This window comes from Buceros rhinoceros, unplaced genomic scaffold, assembly GCF_000710305.1.
Source record: "Buceros rhinoceros silvestris isolate BGI_N320 unplaced genomic scaffold, ASM71030v1 scaffold29924, whole genome shotgun sequence".
NCBI classification, from domain to species: Eukaryota; Metazoa; Chordata; class Aves; order Bucerotiformes; family Bucerotidae; genus Buceros; species Buceros rhinoceros.
The window spans coordinates 16,433-38,216 of record NW_010410523.1 but is presented as its reverse complement, the minus strand read 5'-3'; the positions used below and the strand labels follow the sequence as shown (position 1 = coordinate 38,216).

Here is a 21,784-nt window from a genome sequence, read left to right as displayed (position 1 = left end):
ACCGCTGTTGTTACTGAAAAAGCACACTTTATCCATTTGATTTATTACCACAAAAATCAAATGAAACTTCTAGGTATTCCTTAGATCAGACACGCGCAATTTGTTATTAAAAGTCTACTTATCACACTTTAGCACTGCGCTCTGTTGATGTAACTATAAAATCAACTCAGCCATATTATTACTTGTTGTACATAGCCCACAATCTCACAGTGATCACACTATAGTAGGTGGCTGAATTTTAGTGCTGGAGAGTGACAAAACTGTTTATTAAAAACTAAATTTAATGTTCTCTTGGATATGAGCGATATAAAAACACAGCTACTCAACTGTTTACTCAACAGTTCATAACAGTCCCAGATAGAGGGTCATATTTCTCTGCTCTGCTGCTTTCAGAACGGAGGAAACTTTACTAATGAAGCATCTATGCGCTACTGTAAGATAATTGCTAATAAGCAATGAGGCATTACTCATTGGTAGGAATGTTTACTCATTACTCATTGGTACTCCAATAGTTTCCTTTAACAAATTTAAGATAATGTACTTTCTCTTTTTTTGGGAGATGGAAGCAATGCATTTTGACAGATTATAGAAGAACAGATACGGACAGTTACAAAGTCCTGCATCTGGGATAGACTAAGCACCACAGCAGTACAGGCTGGGGACTGACTGGCTGTGGAGCAGCCTGGATGAAAAGGGCCTGCAGGTCCAGGTGGGCAGGGAGCTGATCATGAGCCCACGGCACACACTGGCAGCAATGAAGGCTAACAGAAGACTGTGCTGCATCAGCAACAGCCTATCCTGTAGACGGAGGGAAATGATTCCTCCCCTTTACTCAGCACTTGTTAGACCCTGTGAGGAATGCTCTGTCCATAACCGGCCCTGCAACTACAACAAATATGTTGATTAACTGGAGCAAAGCCAGCAGAGGGCTTCCAAGATGCTGAAGCATGTGACCTGTGAGGAGAGGCTGAGGGAACTGGCCTTGTCTAGCTTGGAGAAGAGATGTCTTCAGGGAGACCCATCAGCACCCTTCTGATACCTGCTGAGAGGATGAAGGCCACCTCTCTACTGAGGTGTGAGGTGGGAAGACAAGAGAACACATGGTGGGAAGACAGGTTCCTGAAGTTGCTGCCATCAGCAATGTGCTCAGAATTCAGCGTTAACCCTGCTGAGTGGGAGGGTGGATGAGGTGACCCCTGACATCCATTCCACTCTAAATGATTTTGTGGTAACCATTGTGCTAATCAGCAGTCCTCTGTTTTACCAGGTCAAAAATAAAGAAAAAAACTTACCAACCAGAACTACAAGCCTGTATTTGTCATTAGGTTGCCGCCTATATTTTGCAACTTCTTCATATGTTGGGATATCTGCTGTATCATACTGATCACTCTTCTTGCACTCGTACATAGATTTGTTTGTTTTTTTGTCTTTTCTGCTAAGACGAAAGCTTCTTCTAAACCCAGCTGCAATAAGAACAGGATTTTTTTCAAAGTGAGCAAGTAGGCCTTCTCGAAATATTTGAAAACAGTCTCTTCCAAATGTTCGAGGATTCGTGCATGGAATAAAACATGTATTGTATGTTCAATAAGCAAGGTCATTAGAATGATATTTTCCCCGCAGTTTTAAACTGTATGAGGTGCCTATTTAAACTGTAAAATCGAGATTACCAATAAAATCATAACAGTTGTGACAACAAACTGTAAAACATAATAAGTTGTTGACATATTTAGATAATTTTAATAGCTTAAACATTAGCATATATACACAAGGAAACTCATGCAGTCTGGACTCTCATAACACACACTTAATGCATTTCTGTTAAATGTCCATGGCACACAGACATCAAATACAGTATATGGTAGAAACACATCTGTTGGTTGAAAGTGTTAATGAGAATTAACTCCTTGAACAATTGTTTCGTGCTTAGCTACATGCTGATAGTACAAAATAAGTGCAAAAACCCAAACAGTGTTAGTTAAATTCCAAAATGTTATGAAACATCTTAGAAAATACAGTACCCATATTAAAAGTTAATACTCCTATTAAATTTGCGTTTACGATTGCATCACCAGGGTGACATCTACAGTGCCTACCTACAAGACCAGACATTTCACATAGCTTTTAAGTACTACCAAAGGAGATAATCACAGGCATTTTCAAGCAGAACAGCACAAAAAGAACATTCTGTGCTATATGTTAAAAAGTAATTTACTCCTCTGTTAATGATTACAGTTTTTCAAATGACTCCTTTACATTCCATTATATTACATTTTACTGGTATCTCTATGGCACCACTTTTGTTCTAGAAGGAACTACAAAGAAGAACTGCAACGCTCATTTCATTATTTAGGGGTAAGAAAGTAAAATACAAACTACACTTTAAATACTGGAAAAATTCCAATCTCTTTCCCCACCCCCCAGAGTATTTCACAGGACAGTAAACGTGCAAACTTTTGGCAACCCTGGATTTTTTAGCAATGTGTTTTCATAAACTTGTAATAGCACTTATGTTTAGGTGCTTGAGAAGTAACCATATTACAATTTTTTTCTTCAAAGGTAGTATCTGGCAAACTCAAGTCTCAGTTCTGCAAATATTTAGAACCAGATCTGAAGCAAAATCCTTCAAGGCTTAGTTACAGGCTTAGCATTTTGCACGCACACACATTTCCACTTAGCATAAATCTTTGCAGAATCTGGATCACAGAGGATGTTAAAAAGTTATTTTATTGATGTGAGCCCCTGTACCTATCGGAATCTGCAACACGTGGATACACACAAAAAGGGAAGAAAAATTTCTTTTACAGTGATGTCCACCTATTCATATTCAAAATATGAACAAGTAGAATGAAAATCGATGAAAAGGGAGAAGTGCTGGCATCTCCAGAAAAGGCTGATGAAATTTTTAAGAGCTACAGCATTGTCTACACTGAGAAAGACATGAGCCAAGAAAAAGGGACCAAAATATGATGTATGAAAATATAATGAAATAAAGTGAGTGATATTATTTTATTATTTAAAGAACTCTAACACTGAAGTGACTGCAGCCAGAAGAGCCCTGTTGGAGTGCTGACAGCTGTAAGCTTATATACCAAAGAGAGGACCTGGATGATCTTGTCTGCCCTAGGGTGAAGTCCATCATGACACAAGAATGTTTTCTTGCTACCTAACTACACCTAACTGTATAGGATATAAAGAAAAGTTTAAAGTAACATTAGGAATACAGACACATGAAAGGACTTACAACTTTCCTGATGCCTTATCTAAAAGGCTCCAGGTTAAAAAAAAACAAACCCAAACAGTTGCCCTAAAAAGCAAGCTGAATTTTTTTCTGAATTTTCTGAATAATCATTTTCTGCTGGGGGGGGATGGGGGGGTGGGTAAGAGGAATAATTATTCACTATTCACCACTAAGCAGTTTAAAGAGTCACAAAACTCGAAATCCACATATCTGGGAAAAGTACAAAGTAAGGGCAGCAATCAAATGCAGCTAAACCAATCATCTCCATTCCAGTTTGGTGTCAACCTTACAAAGACCAAGAGCTCTGTGCCACCAAGTAGCCGCCTTGGAGCACCACTACCAACAGCTTCTTAACCTTGGCTTGTATGTTTATCTGCAGAATCTTTAGGGAAAATATTCTTTCTGCAAAATCTTCGTACCTATTCAATCTCTGCTGTTAGGTTTTAGTAAGACCATTTGTAACCTGTTCCTCTTTTATGCGTCCACTTTATTCAGATTTCACCACCAAGCTACCAGGTTGTGGGTTACGTTAAGAATTTTCACTCCTCTCTTAAAAGAGAAAAAAAAATTCTTATTTTTTTAATCAAAAAGGAGAAAATCTTTCAGTGCTGTCTTCAGGCTGATTTGTCGCTTGTCACTTTTACAGGCTGCATATAAAGCATCACAAAAATTCATGTGATACGGTTCCACTGCTAACATGGATTTCCTTGACTAAAACATTTCATATTTCTGTGACTGAAACTCACCGAGAAAATGAAAATTGTCCTGTATATTAAGAAGGCTCAACAAGAAGTTCAACAAGAACTAGGACGTGGACATTACAGAAAAGCTATTACATTAATTAAAAAGAACAAACACGTGAGCCAGAAATAACGAAGCACATTTCCAGCATGGCTGATTTCTCTGCTCTGTAAAACTACTGAATACTAAAAAGCCTGTGATGTACTGATTGCTTTGCCACTTAAAGAATATTGTCAATTTGAAAGTTGTTTGGACTGTTCCTCAAAACCCATCTGTATAGCCCTATACAGAAACCCAAGAAAGCTTGCTTTAAGCGGCTTTCAAAATCAAGGAAACCATACAACTGGAGAGGAAGGATGATACCATTTCAAATATATCCAACATTATATGTCCTCACATATGTGGTTCAACTTTACTGTGACCTTCAGAAGCTACTTTATAAAGAACCATATTTTCTATTGAACTCTACATTTATAATTGCATTATATGATAGGCAGCTATGACTGTGCAAAAAGATTAAGCTGAACTGAAACAACATTGTGCTTGCAACGAATAAAAACATTTATGAAACAAGCAAAAAAGTATTCTGCTAATGTTTGCATATTTTAAAGTTTAGGAAAGGTGAAAAACAGACTTCAAATATTTAAAATAACAATAGAGCATTATTAAAAATACAGTAAAAATCACTACGGAAACCCAAAATGAATACTGATATGCAACAGAAAAATTAAGTTTCTATAAAAAGATTAAGCTTAGAAGTAAATTCCTATAAAGAACAAAGGGAAAAAGCATTGCCTGCCCAGATAATAAAAACCTTGATGAATATGAAAGGAGCTGCAGGCTACACTGTCTGAGGAATATGGATATCAGCAGAGATTAACCTTAGTTGCCAAGTATGCAGACTATAAAATAAAAGGGAAAAATTCTGTCACTAAAGCAACATAAACTTCTGAACGTTGAGAAGGCTGCACTGGGTTCAGCTACATGACTAGAAGCTTACTGAACATGTAAACCCATAAACTACTGCTGGAATGTAACAGCTTTGGTGTAATATGAACAGCCTCTGTAAAGAAAATATGAAGAACACATGTTCTCAAACTAAAGATGTCTCCAAACCTAGTAACACTTCTCAACATGAAATAAAAATCAAAATCACTACTAATAAACTTCATCAAGGCCCAACAACAATCCAAGAGAAACTACTTATACAAGTAAGTTTTCAATCTCTAAGAATGGAAAAAAAAAAACCAACCAAAAAACAAAAAACCTAGAGGAAAAGTGTGATTATTCTTTTAACCACTAGCAATCTGCATTTGGTCATCTCAGAACAACATCCTTACATTTACACAGAGAAATCCACTTGGACCTTATACAGAAATCCAAACTGAAAACAGGCAAAGCATGAACCTGTCACCCTTAAAATATTTTAAAAGGATGCTGATGCAAAAAGCTGTGCTTATTTACATTTAATGATATATTTCTAAAGGAGAAGTGAACGAAAGATTGTTGTGCAATGTGTGAATTTAAATACAAATGTACTCATGAAAGCAGAAAGTTAATTTCTGAAATTCAGAGGAATTACACTAACATGAAATATTATAATTTAAATTCACCTACGCTTCATAAATTTACCAGTAAGGTTCCAGAGCGCTATAAAGCACTCACACATGCTTTTGTTCATTTTTATTCATTAAAAGAAGTGCTTAAGCATGTGTTTAAATTATGCATATTCTTCACTGAATTTAGCCTAATCTTACATAATTCAGAGTGAACAAATGCTGTTTAATTGTAAATACATTCACAAGTACTTTTTGTATTCATGTCACCAGCAAAAGTAAATTTGCTGCTACGGTCATTATCTAGGTTTGTATGAACACAACATTTTAGTTGATATTTCAGGATCTTTTTTATACTGGCTTGTATACTGAGTATTTCTGTAGTTACACAGGAACTGCACAAACACAGAGCAGACTCCGTACTCTGCTTGCTTCTGGACTGATTCCCAGCTTGCACATTTAGACAGGGTCAATAAAAATTTAGATTATGTCTGGATTTTTAAGAGAAAATTGAGAATATTAAACAGATGCTATTCATCTATATTTACTGTATGTTCATAAAGATTCAAGTAATGTGACTAGAATTTAAGCTTGGCAAAGGGAAACTCCTAATGTTCTCCCCAGCAATTCCTCAGGAAATTACGGCAGAAACACACAACACTATACTGTAACTTAAATATTGGAATTTGGTGAAAAATAATGACATTTATCTGAGTCACTTTAGAGGAGACGATTAAAAATGAATAGTAGCATAACCTTGTACATAAAAGATCTGACCCCAAATGGTACAGACATTCTGCTTTCTGAAAGCTGCCTCTTCTGCTCTTCGTGACCACCTCATGTCTGTCTAAAGCACATATTCTTTCAGAGATGGTCAGATGTTCACAGATTATCCTGTGTCACAGAGAGAAACAACAACAAATACAGAGCCCTAAACACACAGCGAGACATAAAATCATCTGAAAATTCATTAAGTGATATGAGAATTCTTGGAGTTCACTTGACGTGATAACACACTCTCAAAAGTAACACAAAGCATGACTTACTCTTTTTGGTTTCAGGAAGTAACTGGTGTATATATACTTTGAAAACTGATTCTAGAACTTAAATACACAAATTATTTACCATACTTCAACTTACCTGATACTAACTCTGTATGCATGAATACATACAAGGTGGCACAGGTCAACTCCTCCCCAGTGGTTAAGCTACTTCAGACTACCTTGCTCTTGTAACAGGTTACAACATAAAGCCAGGCAGTTATGCAGGTGTCATGAAGACATCCTGAACTAGCTGGTGTGACTCAAGCCCTTTGGTGCCATAAATGTCTATCATCTTTTGAGAACATGCACATTCAGAAAAATTGAGATGTTCAGGATTCACTTCAAAAAGCAATACTGCAAAACACAGATGGACATTCAGAATAAGCTGTTTTCAAAAAACAGACATTTGTCTTCCCACTCCCAAAAAGCAACAGGCAGGGAAAAAATTATTTTTGAAGGCCTTCACTACCCTTGAGGTTGAAGGAATATATGACTCAGAGCAGTGGAAAAGAAAGAGGGCTCTTCTAAGCAGGAAGGTGGACTGCAGTAGTTAGATATGGTATTTGCTCTCATGTAGGTAAGAGTTCTGTGTCCTCCCTGCAGATGGTCAGCAAGTTTTGTTCAAATTATTACCCTTTAGCCAGTGGCATTTGTCCAGCCCAGAAAGTTATTTCACAGCAGTTTGTTCCTTGAGAAAACACATCTAAGAAATAATTTAGGAGAAAAGCAACTCTAAATGTGTCTGAATAGGATTAGGCTCCTAATGGTTTGTGAATCAGAAAGACACGGGAGTGCATGAGAAAATCTGTGTTACAAATCACTGTGAGCTGCTACCATATGCAAAAGTGCAACATCGACCTTCAAAAGCCTACCTGCTTGATCTTAGGATAATTTTTAATGAATGATTCTTAGTGAAGAGTTCCAAAGAACCCGTAATTTCTAAACCAAATACCTAATTATTCACAACCAGTGAATATACTTGTGTCCTTACCCCAAAATTAGTCCTAACCTTTGGCTAGTCTTTGTCTCCCCGTTGTTCTGTCTTCTGTCTCTCCTCTCCGACATCCTAATTCCAACAGCACAGACCCAGCATATGAGAAGACTGAAGGTACCATCTCTGGACGGATGGCAGCACTCCACTGTGTGAAAACTCTCAAGAGATAAACCATTGCCTGCACTGTATAATAGTTCTCCAACAATTTTTTGTGAAGTTTTGCCTAAGTAAACTACACCCCATTTTGAATTGTTATTCTTTGCATCTGGGATAACAGTTAGACTCTTCCTCAAGACACCTCCTTCCTAGACGACTGAGCCATTTTTGAAACTGTAGACGAAAATGTTTTTAACTGAAAAGGCTACGGCACCAAAAAAAAATAAAAAAGAAAAAAAAGATGGATTCTGTTTTTCCACCTTCTTTCTCAAATAAAGCAGCAGCCCACTAAGATCTGATTGCAAAACTGTGACAGTCTCATCTTGAAAATTCAGGCAATCTGTATTTGCAAACAGAAAGATTCAGGTGGGGGGGAAGGGTGGGGAAATGTGTTTTCTGTCTCAAAGAGATTATTTGATAAGGAAAATGCAGTTCACCTGGAATCACGTCCAAAGTATCATCTTCCAAACACACTTCGATCTCTCAGTACAATTACAATTCAACATTAATTTAGTTGATTAACTAGCAAAGGCAAGAAGTTTATTTTCAGCATAATCAGATGAACCTAGATCCACAAATACGTGATGAAATTATACCACACTAAGGTTTTGGAAAAACTTTAAAGTTCTTTCAGTATATAGTTTGTATGTTCCTGATGCCGTTTACATACACCACGTTTAAAAACAGTATAGTGCAACATGAAAACCATCTCCAGTTTACAGTACTGGTCTAGGGTTTTTCAGTGAGCCCAGTGGATTGGGTGTACTAAAGCACTTCAACAAGTTTCTTCTCGTTCCTCTTGGAGTAGGAGGATGAAAGCCTTGGGAAAAGGGCTAGTTGCCACAAAATCTGCTCCAGCCAGGCTTCAGCTGGCAGAAATTCTGGACAGTTTCAATGAAAATATTTTTACATAGCTTTTAAAATGGCACAAATTAAAAAGTTGAAACGTATCATGGAACATTCACCTTTTTTAAATGTTACTTTTGTTTGAAATTTGGAATCTTGACGCTGAAGCCAAAAGACTACATCCCCTCCCCTTCCACCCTCCCTGCAATGATACATTGAGCTCAGACTAGCTTTACAGCTAAATTTAGGCTACTGAGTTATTATGACTTATTTTATTTTGTAACGTGGAAAAAAACCTGGTGCCTGCAAATTTTCTTTGTTCTCTCACTGAATTCTCCCCAAATTGTTAGATAGACCTACAAAGAAAGGAGGTGTAAGCAAAACTTGGATAAAACCTTGAAAGTGCATCTTTAAAGCATGACAAACTTTTCATATACAGTAATGCTTTTGTTCCATTAAACACATCGCTTATTTAAGGTCCTATAAAAGTCAATATTTTTCCCAAATGTATATATATTTTTATTTTGATTTAAAAATCAAACCAGTATCTTAGTAGCTTGTTTAACCAGAAGAAGGCATACACTACATAAATCCTTTATGTCAAATCCAATGAGCCATTTTTAAAACCTTAATGTGCATGCTTTTCTCATGCAGAGTAAGGACATTTGTATGCAGATTACCCCCAAAAGCAAAGTGCACACAGTAGTTCCAGCGAAAAGAAGCTGAAAGAAAGGAATAAATTGTCTTTTGTAACCAATTGCTCACCTAGATAGGATCCACTGTTGTAACCACCATATTCAGCATCTTCTGGACGAAGGGTAAAAGCATACAGAATAAGAGCCAAGAAATAAAGCAGAATAGTTAGAAGCCCAGCAAAAAATACAGAAGAAATTACTTTAAAAATGACAACTGTACCAAGCATAGCATTAAAAAGCCTTCAATAAGCCATTTTCTCAAAAACAGAAAGCAACATTTATTGTTTTATATTTCAGCTGGAGATATTACGGAATTTTGCAGCATGCACACTGATCTTTTTACACTTCCAAGCAAAACTTGTGATGACAGCAAACATTCTATAAAGAATTCTAACACTGTATTATTCACACTTCATCAGCTAATAGAAAATATGATGCCACTTAAAAGAAAGCAAAACATATTTGATGTAAATCAAGCTTTTTTTGTAAATTATACATTATCAGACTTTAGCTTAAGTTTTGGCTCACTGGATTAGACAGAAAGGTTTGTGATCAAAAACACATCCTCTCATTTGATATAAAATATCTATAATGTATATTTTTACATGCCAGAGGCCCTTTGATCAAAAATATGAGCTACAATTTCTAATGCCTTTATAAACAAAGGCCTCAAGTTAAAAAAAAGAATACAAGAGATCAGCTGCTATTACTTTAACATATGCTGCAAGCAAAACAGTAACTGGCTACACTCAGAGGGAAAACGGTAAAGATGATACTAAATGGATGAACTTTCTCCCATCTCAGAGAAATACTTCGTCAGTATTAATTAGAAATGGAAGATCTCTCGCTGCCATGTAATTAAGCCAGAACGAGCTCTTTCCATCCCAGCCCACCCAAGTTTTGCTAATATTATTTTATGATACTACTTTTCTCTACATATGTTGCAGAAGTTCAAGAGAGACAAAGCAGTTTAACACAATAGTTCAAATTACTGATCTTTACATGAAGCAACTAGGATTATTCTGGTATTTTTATCTACTTTAAAAGACGATTTGGTACTTGGTGAGAATATAAAAGCATTATACGTATAACATCTCTTAGAAATGCTGGACTAAATTTAATTCTAAACACATGTTCTCAAAATAAGATTATTGGACTATGCAGGGAAACTTTTGTACATGTACCTTCAATTTCCTCTGAGAAGCACAAAGGAAAAATCAGAAAGGAAATCGTTAAATTGAGTGAAAACATAACTTAAGAAAGAGAAGTTAAATTGAAGAAGAAAAATGCACCTACCACACTCAACTGCTTCCTCATCTTAGAACAGCCAAAAAAACAAAGTATTATTGTTTAATACTTCAAAAATAGAAAAAAATTAGCTATGTGAACTACTATAAAATCCTCTTGATAACACCTATTATATTGATATACCAACATACCAGCACTGTGTTTAACTACATTCAGTTAGAAAATAACCTAAAAAACTGAAATATTATGTGAACTTTAAATTTCCCGTATGAGATTCTTCCACTATTTATTTGGTAGCAATGACCTTACAATCCTCCAGTTGTCATGGAAGAGCTCTTTGGTATTAAATGCAAAGTTTGTTAATTCAGTTTAATCAGTCTTAACCTAGAATTTTGAAGAAACACTACTATGAACATGGTCTCAGTATTTTTATGCACGTAAACAGCTGCTACTGCCTGCAGAGGGGGGGTTTTGAGAGGTTTTTTTAAACATCTATAGTTGTAGCTGAAAAAATGCTGAAAGAGTTTATATTATCTTGCCATTTTTTCTCTTACGCTAATGTAATAGATCTACTTAGGGCTTTCTGCTTACCTACAGGAAGTCAATACATTTCTGCCTCCTTTATAGTGGAAAACATACATTTTTACAAATGTATGATGATATCATCTTTGGGCTTTTACAGAAAAGCAAAATAAATTTCATGAATATTTGTTCACAAAGATATTACATACTAAGGCCTAGATTTATAGAGAGACTTTGCAATCTACATCTAAATCAAATTTCCTTTGGAATCTGGATAAATTTGCCTAAAATGTAAATATCTCAAGGAGTTTCCATGAAGCAAGTCTTTCCTCAGAATGCGAAAAAAATACCCAAGAGCTATTTTACAATCTTTCATGTGTAACTGATGTACCAAACAAAGGCTAGGTCAAACATCTCCTGCCTATCCGACTACACGGAAGCGTTGCTCCCATTTAATGTCATGACACGGATGCAAGTCTTTTCAGCCAGGGGAAGAACACTGTTTTGCAGAATCATTTCTTGGCACCTTTCTTCTTCAGGACTTGTTTTAAAATATTAATTTTAAAGACTTCTCTGAATCCATTTAAAGCTTATTACTACACTCGAGGTAACCATACGGTGTTAGTAGTCTGGAAAGTCTTCTAAGGTGAAGCAATGTTTGGTTGACCACATCTGGTGCCTTCAAAGAGTGCCAACAGTTTTGTGAGTTGAGGGTAAAAGTGTTGGCTCCTTTTTCCTCTCCCGACCTTAAACACTCCGGTCTCTTGAAGTGACAAATGCCCTAAATCTGGACCTAGGATGGCAGGCTGGCTTCCAGGTACTATTTCTTTCTCCTTCTCTGGGCTGAGAGACCTCTTACACTTCCTGATATGCATGACAAGCTTTTCTGTATTTCCATTTCCATGACTTTCAACGGGCTGCGATGTATTTCCTGGAAACAAGTCACTAACGCTCAAATCAAGTTCAAATCTAAAAAGCCTCCTGAATTCAAAGTTATTTGATTTAACTAGTGACTGTGCATTTTAAAATATACTGTTTGGTATTCTATCATTGGAAACAGACAAGTCCTCATTTATGAATATGAAAGACTCGACCAGGAGAAGAAGAGGTCTGTATGTACATACAGGTATGGTGTCACTCAACACTGACCACTGCAGGCCTGCAAAGAAGACCTGCAAGTGTGGGAGATGGTGGAGAAAACAGCAGCAGGGCTGAGAGCTGCTGAAGGGAACCCAAGCCTCTTGGCTACTCCTGCTAGGAAAGGGAATAGTCTTATCCATAAAAAAAAAAAAAAAATGTTAGGATTCCTAAGTGAGTCAGTTGATCACAGAGAGCACAAGCCAAAAACTCTACAAGTTGAGGTTTAATGCTGAGATAAAAGTTAAGTACTTTTTGTATTTTGTAAAAAATCTTCCTTCTTACTACTGCTCTTGGTTTCTTGGGCAACTCCTAAGGTTGAAGGTAACAGTCTATAATGAAAAGATGTGCGAAATAAGTGTGTCTTCACAGCTTAATGCAGCTATGAAACAGTCATCCACATGTAGCTCCCAATTTGAACTTTACCAGGAATTTTAGCAGGGTTACTCACTGTCCCTAGTAAAGCCAAGGCTTATTTGCCAGGGAAATTTGTATTGTGATTCACCACTAACTAATACAGCTTTGTGTTTGAAGCAGCTGTAAGTGTGCAGCAGATATGTGCAGATACATGCCTAAAACTCCAAAGTTTAGAAACATGGAAAATTGGGTTAGATCTCAGGCCAGGATAATTTCACTAAATGGAAAGTGGAATGAGAAAGAAAACAGAGGTGTTTATCTGGAAGGAACAAATAAGAGACTAAAAGAGGACAGAAACTAAAGAGGAGAAAATCTGATGAGAAGTAGGAACATAAAAGTAGTGACAACATGGAAAAAAAATAACCCATAAGGCTACATGGAGCAAATAAAACACTGAAAAAAGAAGAAATACGATCAATTAAATGTAGTGTGGTAAGAAGGGAGAGGAAGCCACAAAAAAAATAATAGTCACAGAACAGGCTTGTGAAACAACAACAAAGCAGTACCAAGACATAAATGGTAAAAAAGAAATAGGAAACACAAGTGCGATGGAAGCTTAGGAAATAGGTGTTTTTATTAATTTTAGAAAGATTTCAGCTGAGCCAGTATGTTAAACCAGAACAATGCAAAACAGTATCACATACACTGTATTTTTTTTTAATCTGTTTTAACTGAAATATACTAAGACTTTGTTTCGGGAGCCTCACCTAAATTATATTACTTATGAAACTCAAAAGCAATGCCACTCCAGGAACTTCCAACAGTCCAGCACCAGATTAAAATTTTTAGCTTTTGCTGACTTTCTTTCAACTATATTTCCATCAAAGAATCTTACTTAAATTTTTCTCAGTCTAAAATTAGATCCAGCAGCTCTGTTCTAGTTTCTTATCACAAGCAAGTTACAACATCACTTAAATTCTATTTCACTCTAGTAAGCAAGAAATTGTGTTGTACAGTGAGTATATTAAAAAATTCTCAATTTCTTAGTGAAAAGCCCCACATAGCAACTGACATTTATACTGCTTTGCAGGTTTTTGTCCTATAGAGTTTTGTAGATTAAATGATACAGATACGTTCATGCTAGAGGAAATTTAAAGTGATGTAATTTAATCCTCTTATAACATCATCAGATAACAGTATCTCTACCAAGACATTTTGAAAAATGAAGAAGGATAGTCTTGCGGTGAAGGAAAGAGCAAGAGTTTGTGAGATCCTTTTCCACTTCTGTCTCATGTGACCTTGACTCAAATGTCATCCAGCTTCAGGTCTCCTTAATTTCTCTGTGGCAGCAGGAAGTTAGTATTTGTATGGAGCAGACACTTCCGAACAAAGATGCTAATGTGCTAATTTAACTCTATAGGTCTGGTTTATTTTTTGGTTTTACTGTAACTACCTGCAGATGGGCACTCAAGTTTCAGATACGAGCACAGAAAAATACTGAGAAGAAAGGCAGAGTTAAGACTGTGCAGCAATTATAACAAGCAAAAGAGTCCTACTATACATTTATTCCAAATGTTTGGTCTTCAAATACAAGTGGTACAAAGCATTCGTTCTTTTAGCCTGTTTAAATTCTTTTGTTGGCAGAACACTATCTTCAATTCACAGGACACTCATCTATGGATAAATTGTGTTACATCTTGTTTGAATGAACACCATTTGGCTGCAGTAAAATGTTTCCTCTTGCTCATATAACACCAATCACATATGGTAAATGAAAATTAAAAGAAAAATGGGTTTTAAGCCCTAGAAAAACTCTGTGATGATGGCTTTGCCACAGTACGTATTTGCATTTAGCAGTAAATATACAGAACAAATGTATTTTCATAGAAAAGACATCTCTGAACAGCTCTATATGTCATATATGCTACATACATACACATATCTATATATAACTATACACACAGGGTGTAGATACACACATACACATATGCATGCACTGCACAAGCTAACAGAAGTTACACTAGCATAAAATATAGAGTTACCAGTCATTTTCATACCAGACACAATACTTATATAACATAAGAATAAACACAGTAACTGCTGTGAAAGCAAAATTATGCTGAAGGAATATAATGTCTTGGCTGATTATTGTAGTCTATAACAACTGCAAAACAGTAAGTTACTTGCTTGCTATTCAAAGATATTGTCTTTTTTTTTTCCCCCCGCAAAAAAGCCCATGTATTCACTGTTTTATCTAAAAATTAAAGCAAGCTACAAATGCAAGAATGACCACAGGGTTTTGGCGATGATTACTGCAGTCAGAGCATGAGTAGTCCTGGTATTCAAGTGGAAAGACTGGGAGCTATTAAACAAACGAATTCTTCCCCGTGCTGAGTCTCACGCCACTCCTAATTAGCCAGCATGCAGTGACAGGAGAACTCACAGAGCCAGCTCTGGCTACAAAGTTGTATGCAAGCTGAAGTGACTTGCTAAAGCCAGGAATACTGTTAAGCATTATTGAGGAACACCAGGTGAGCACGTTTCTGCAGAGCCAGCATTCATTTTGGGCTCACAAGCTCGGACACACCAAAGCTAACCGCATGCAGCCAGACACTCCTCTGCTGTACCTCCCTCTGCATCCCAAAGAGCTCCCTCGCACCCCACGTCAGGTATGCTGCGTGTTCACATCCCATTACGCAAAGGGTTAGTCCTACTTACACAATCTCATGCACCACTATTCCTTTACTTTCATTCCATTTTCCTATTTTCTTTTCTATGCAGCTTTTTCTTCTCATTTTTTCCCCAGTAAAATTTTCTCATAGTATTAATGCACAACACTGCTGTTTTGCTGAAGTCATTGCTGTTAAGTAGAGAAAAATGGTTCAGAGTTTATTATCCCTCCATCATTTCTGCACTAACCCAGAGCCTGGGAAGTAACACTATCAACCTTATCAGCCAGTCAGCACTTCAAACTGTCACTTACTCATGTTTTTAAAACTTATCAAATATTAATGTTGAACTTACTGAGGTTTTCTACCAATAATAACAAAACAAGGCAGGTCAGAGCTCCTATTAGTAATTATTGCATTCCACATTTCAAAAACAAAGCAAATACGATAGTGTTTGATTTAAACAATTTTAAACTGACGTGTAGAGCAAATAGTGACTATAGTAATGCTCTTGCATAATACTGGTTTTGCATATCTAATAATTTTAAAGCTCATGTTCTGTGGAGTTTTGCCTAAAGGGGTTTATGGGCAGCTTTTGTCAATCTGTTGTTCTATTGCCCTTGTTCCAAGACTTTCTCCTTTTCTTCATTCTCAATATGAAATTTCACCTCCCTCCTTTTCTCTTTATTTCTTTATTCCTGCTTTTTTGCTTCTTCCTCTCCATGCAAAACCATCTCTTGTCAGTATAGACTCCACCTATATTATCAGTTTCCTTCAACCCTACCACCAGATACCATCAAAGTATGCACCTTCTCCATTTGCAAATGAAAAAGAGTGATTTCACTTACCTTTCAATATGGTATGTACACTGTTTTGCCCCCTCCTCCAGTGTACACAAGACACGCTAAAGGTTTTTCTCTTTGACTGGTGTAATGTGAGAATGATTCTGTTTTGCCCTTCAAGAAAATGGCTAAATGCTGGGGCAGGTGTGTGTATGTATATTCCACAAAGCTGAAGTATTTACTTGTACTTATATTCACTTTACACATAGACAGAATGAAACGGTTGACTTGGTTATTAAAGTAAAGCTAAGAATTGGCATTTCCATTGTAAAATGAGCCTTTGGATAATTCAGAACTAGGTTGTATTTCTGTTTTTTTCAGCATGAATTATTTGCACCGAAAAAAAAATTCTTTGGAAAGTATCCTCTACTCTCGTTCCTTGATGTGTGTATACATACAAGCATCACTAAAAAAACCCACTTCCATTTTGCTTCCAAATTTATGATACACAAAGACGTGTGAAGATTAACAACTTTACACAACGTGCATTGCTATGCTGGAAAGAGTAAAAAATTCAAAATGGGAAATTGAAAGTAGGCTTCCCAAAAGTAAGCCAATCCAGTTCCTTGCAGGTTTGGAAATATAATTACCAGAGCAAATCCTGATGGACATTAATGTAACCATAAATACAGTTATTTACTATGTTTCAGAGAGGTCTTTTTCTAGAAAAACACAACAGTCCTTCCTAGTTCCAGAACTGGCTTGAGAAGAGAGTCAAAAATACATCAAAGGACTCTTCTCACGTTTTAAATTTTGACAAATTTTTAGCTTAATTTTTGAGTAGAAGGACACTGCACCCTGGAAGCCCACCTAAGAAACCAGAGCTGACTCACATTTTTTGAGTATCCAAGAAAATAGAATATTTCTTCTTGATTCTTCCTATTAAAAACAAAGACATGTTTCTTCCCCATTACAAAACCTGGGATTTGTAGAATGAGTTGGCTGAACACCGCAGGCTGACATCCAGTGGTGCTTACCATGTCTCAAGAAAGCTTTCTAGTGCAACTCCCTGTTCTGTCAGAAAAGGAACTTTTATTAGCAGCTCTGCTGAAGTCAACAGGTCCTTTGTCGTTGGGAAGCTATGAGAATACCAGCTGGGAAATTGTCCTTTCCCTCTAAACTGCTAGGGAAATTCAGGTCATATGATTGGACCGGATCAACTGCAATAGCCAATACACAGCTAGTTCAGAAAGATCTACAGAACATCAATTTCCCCAGACAATTACCCTTCCAAACATTGGAGAACCCTATGTCAAGCTGAGGGTCTGTAGTATGGGATTAAAAACAAATTAGACAAAATCAAGCATTACCAATTCCACCTCCTTACACAGGAACTTATTTAATAAAACTTTAGAGGACAATAATCAGTGGGCCAGACCCCACAAAACAGAAAAGGCTAAAAAAAAAAAAAAAAAAAAAAAAAAAAAAAAAAAAAAAAAAAAAAAAAAAAAAAAAATACAAAACACAGACCCAGCAGCACTTTTCAGTTTTCTGTCCTCTGTGCCACCTTCCCTAAACGTTTCCAATACGGGCAGTATGCTATTTGTTCAGCTAAGCAATTCATGATCTTCCAGCATCTCCAGTTTTGGCAACGTGATCGCTGCGCACAAATACAGACACTGCCTCCACATCTGACAGCTTTACTGCCGTGCTTGGTAACGTGAAAAAGCTGCCTAACTTTAGAAAGATCACAAGGGCACAAAGTTTCCCAGCTTACGTGGAATCTTCTTGAAAAGCCAGGCAAGTGGAAGATTTTCCTGAGATCATCTTGAGCAACACCCTACTCACAACATATTTTCTATAGCTGAATTCTGGTCCTTAAAATGCCTCCTCTATGAAGAATCTGAATTCCCTCCCAGCACTAAAAACACGTTTAGTCTTTGACTGAAGGGATGGACCTCTACTCCGAACAGCGCTTCTCCTCTTCCTATGGAACTCTGCCAGACAGAGCAACAGATTATCCTAAGAAATGGGGAAGAGAGGAAATGACAAACCCACAACGCTCTGCTGTCTGGCCTTGTTCAAGAGGAATCACTGCCTTCTAGACGGTATTTAGCTGAACCTTGCTTTGTTTAAAGTCTAAAACAGAATGGTAACAGGCATACCGCTTGACGCTAAGGCTTTGTCAGGTTTTAAAGGAAAGGAGAGGAAGAGACAAACTCTTCTCCCTTGTTTAAGCTACTTAAGGGAAAGTCTGGAAACAGCAGAGGCAACAATAGTAGACATCGTGCTGTGGGTCTTCTTTAGGTTGCAATTTTTGCAATTCCCAATCAAGATCAGGTGCCTATTTGCAAGGGTGAGATGCATCTTGTAAAACCTTTCACTTCAAGGTCACTAAAAAGATGCAGTCCATTACAAAAGGATTCATGCAGTGTTGCTGCAGCAGCTGATTTACCTCTTCAAAAGCACCAGTGCCACCTTAATTGAAGGCTCTTGTTGAGGGTATTATCCAGATTCAAGAACAGTGGACAGAGAGAAATAGCTATACCCTGGGATCAGACACTTTTCCAAAACTGGGGAAGAGCAACTTGACCTAGAACCTAGAAAAACAACAGATTTACTACAAGCTGGAGGAGCTTCTCTTTGCTTCTGAGATCTATGTAAATTAGAAAAGCTATAGTGCAATATATATAGTCTGTTATTGTAATTACAAAGCTAATCACGGTCTTTGGAGTTAACAACAGCATTAGCACGCACAATCAAATAGTGAAATGGAATGAAAGACAGAAAATGCAGATTAATAGAAAACTAACTGTAATTGTCAAATTTCAGAATGCAAAAGCCATAGCAAGAACTTAGGAAAATTGCAACAGAAACTTAGGTGAGAAGTTTTAAAGTTGAAAGCATTTAGTTTTGCACTTACTGTGCCAGCATCCACTGCCATACGTTTGCCATAGTGTCCATACTTTTTGTTTTAATGTTAGAGAATGAAAGATGGTTTGACATTTTAGACTACTTTCTGACTATTTCTAGTTGAATTCACAAACATATTTGTATTTAGGATTTAAATCCTACTGAAGCGCGATAGTTTCTTACACTGTACTCACTTTGTTGTGAGTTTGTACAACTGAAAGAAGTAACAGGTCAAGTAAAATATGCAATAATACTTAAAACAGATGTTGATTTACATTCCAGTGGAAAAAAATATATTTGTTTCAATGTATGGGCTTTCTTAGAGCTTATTTTTCTTATGTTGTAGAACTACTATATTTAAAAGCAGAAACTATTAAGAATTAGTTTGTTTAAATAAACAGTAAGAAGTGATTCTGTGAAAGCCTGTCAAAGAACCGAACATCCTGACTTTTAAAAATCTGTGCTGCTTCATAGGACACAGAAAATCACCAACTATATGGAGGAGAGAAGGGGCAACTGTTCGACCTTTTGTCTCACTGACAATATAAATTTCACTGTATTGATGCAGTCCAAATTATATAAACTGTTGGGCCAATTCTGTACTTTTTCAACAGGAAAATAACACTCTTCAACCTTTGTAAAATTATGTATCAAAACATTAATTGGGCTTGGTGCCTCAAAAACAAAGTCAGAGTTTGGGAAAAATCATTAGCTACTTTTAAAGCCTTTGATTTCAGTTCTTATATTTATTTTCCTAGCGATAAAATGTGATCAAGAAGCTATTGTGCCCAGGAGAAATGCATCCTGTAGTCATAGGGCTGAAAAAAACTGCTGTTTTATAAGGTCAGAGATCTGGAGTATGATTTCTATTCCAGGTTAACAGACTTACATGATTTTCTGTTGGGAATTTTCAGTGGTTGAATCTGCACTTCTGGTCTTCTTAGTGCAAATCTCCTATAAAATGGGAGGTGGTAAGGAAAAGACACAAACTCCTCAGTTTTCACTGCAAGTTTGGGATTAATAAACACTTTAAACACTTAATATCATAAGACTATTGCAAAATATCCAGAAGATTTTATAAGAAATTAACTTGAAACGATGCAATCTGTTCACAATCTAAAAAAATGAAATCCTCAGCCTCAAATTTTTATAAGCTCTCCAAAACCTGCTGCAGTTCTTACTCCTGCATAGTACATCAGTGTGAATACAGAAACTGATGTGTTATTTTCCATGGGTTTTTTTCTTTCAATCTGGATCTGTGTTATCCTATCAGTTTTTGTCATTATTGATTCTAGCCAGACAAATAAGGAAATCCAAAGTATTTCAGCAACAGGTTTCCAAGTTCAGCTGTCTTGCTGCAAATGCAGGTTTATCATACCCATGTAATCTATGAGCATTACACATGACAACTATGCTAACTTAACAACTCAGCAAATAGGTGTCTTCTCTTACAAAAAATAATGGAACATGCTTCTCAGTAGCTCACCTCTCCTGGAAATGCTTTGAAGGGATCAAGCCTGCTCTGGGATTGGCATCACCTTCGTGTTTGGCCTGCCACCAGGTTGCATCGTCCTGGCTCATGATCTGAAGAATATCTCCTTTTCTGAAAGCAAGTCCAGCTTCCTTACAAGGAATTGCTTTATCTTCATTAGGATCATAGTCAAATAGAGCTCTGATAAACATCTGAAACAAATTGTGTTTTATCTTTAGAATCAAAATATTAAATGTAATCCAAAGGTATCTCCCTTTTCTGCTTTTACTGTTCAAACCCATTGAACTAAATAATGTAAAGCAATAAACATTTACTGCTGTAAAACATCATTATGGATGTCTAACATTAGAAGTTCACATGGGAATGTTAAACTCATTGCTTCTGCAGCCGCAATCCCAATGTCGTAAAGGCTCTATGATCCAAGGCAAATAGGACTTTGCAGGTGACTAGTGTGTCCTTATGGGGAAGGGAGGAGGAGAAACTTTTGAACCAAGGTGCTACATCAAGTGTCTTCTACGCAGTGTATGATGAAAAGGAGTTCTTGAAAGCAAGCCATCACAGAAGACAAAAGATTATCTATGGCGAATTCACAGCTGCAGTTAGTATTTAAGAACCATGTTGCACCCACTTGTAAATCCAGCATGTGAGAATTGAAGTGTACAGTGTGCTACATGGTGTCAGGTTAGAAAAACTGAGTCCAGAGGCATAAATCACATTCTTTGATCTGTCATCCAAGCAAACAACAAGTATTCTCAACATGACAGTGCAATAGCATCCAAAACAACCTTGCCTACCTTGCCTTCCTTCACTGGCACTTCTTCCTTCACACTAGGTATTATTTTAAATGTAATTGCTCCTTGAGACTGAGCCTGGTGAACATTTGAAGAGAAAATGCACTGAGAATTAAGCTGTACATTCCAAAGTAATCTTAAAAGGAAAGAAATGAAAACTTATTTAAAAATACTCAAAAATAATTAATCTACTCTCTCGCAAGCATGATCCATGGAGTCCGACAGCTTCGCCACACCAAACTTTGCATTGTAAAGATTAAAATACCCACTTGAAATGCTCGGTTTTATTTGCTTTATTGGTGGCAAGAGATGGGCTGTTAAAAACTGGGCCCTGCATGTTTCAGAAGTCCTGCTTCTGCACTGAAAGCAAAAGCAAATGCTACAGCTAAAATGCATGCACATTAGAGGCAACTGCTAGATTCCTGGCTTGTGCAATATTTATCATATAAAACTATTGGGGGGATTTATTCTTTTGGCAACTTTAAGAAACTGGAAAAGAAAAACATATTTGAATAGACTACGTGTACTAAATGGAAAAGGAGCCCTCTGCTATAAATCTTAAAACAAGTTAGCCATCATCGACCACCTCATCCATTCATCTTTC

The 21,784-nt window shown here is 36.7% G+C and overlaps 1 protein-coding gene across 1 annotated transcript in view; it reads right to left on the bottom strand.

Annotated features, from left to right (window-relative positions):
- MPP7 (membrane protein, palmitoylated 7 (MAGUK p55 subfamily member 7)) overlaps nt 1-21,784 on the bottom strand; it is a gene marked incomplete at both ends in the record, with an annotated part of 42,031 nt that overhangs the window by 9,679 nt on the left and 10,568 nt on the right. The window contains 4 exons of the mRNA XM_010135663.1: nt 1,293-1,463; nt 19,787-19,851; nt 20,384-20,580; nt 21,184-21,258. Of these exons, the coding sequence (XP_010133965.1) occupies nt 1,293-1,463; nt 19,787-19,851; nt 20,384-20,580; nt 21,184-21,258 (508 nt within the window). The remainder of the gene's footprint in view (nt 1-1,292; nt 1,464-19,786; nt 19,852-20,383; nt 20,581-21,183; nt 21,259-21,784) is intronic.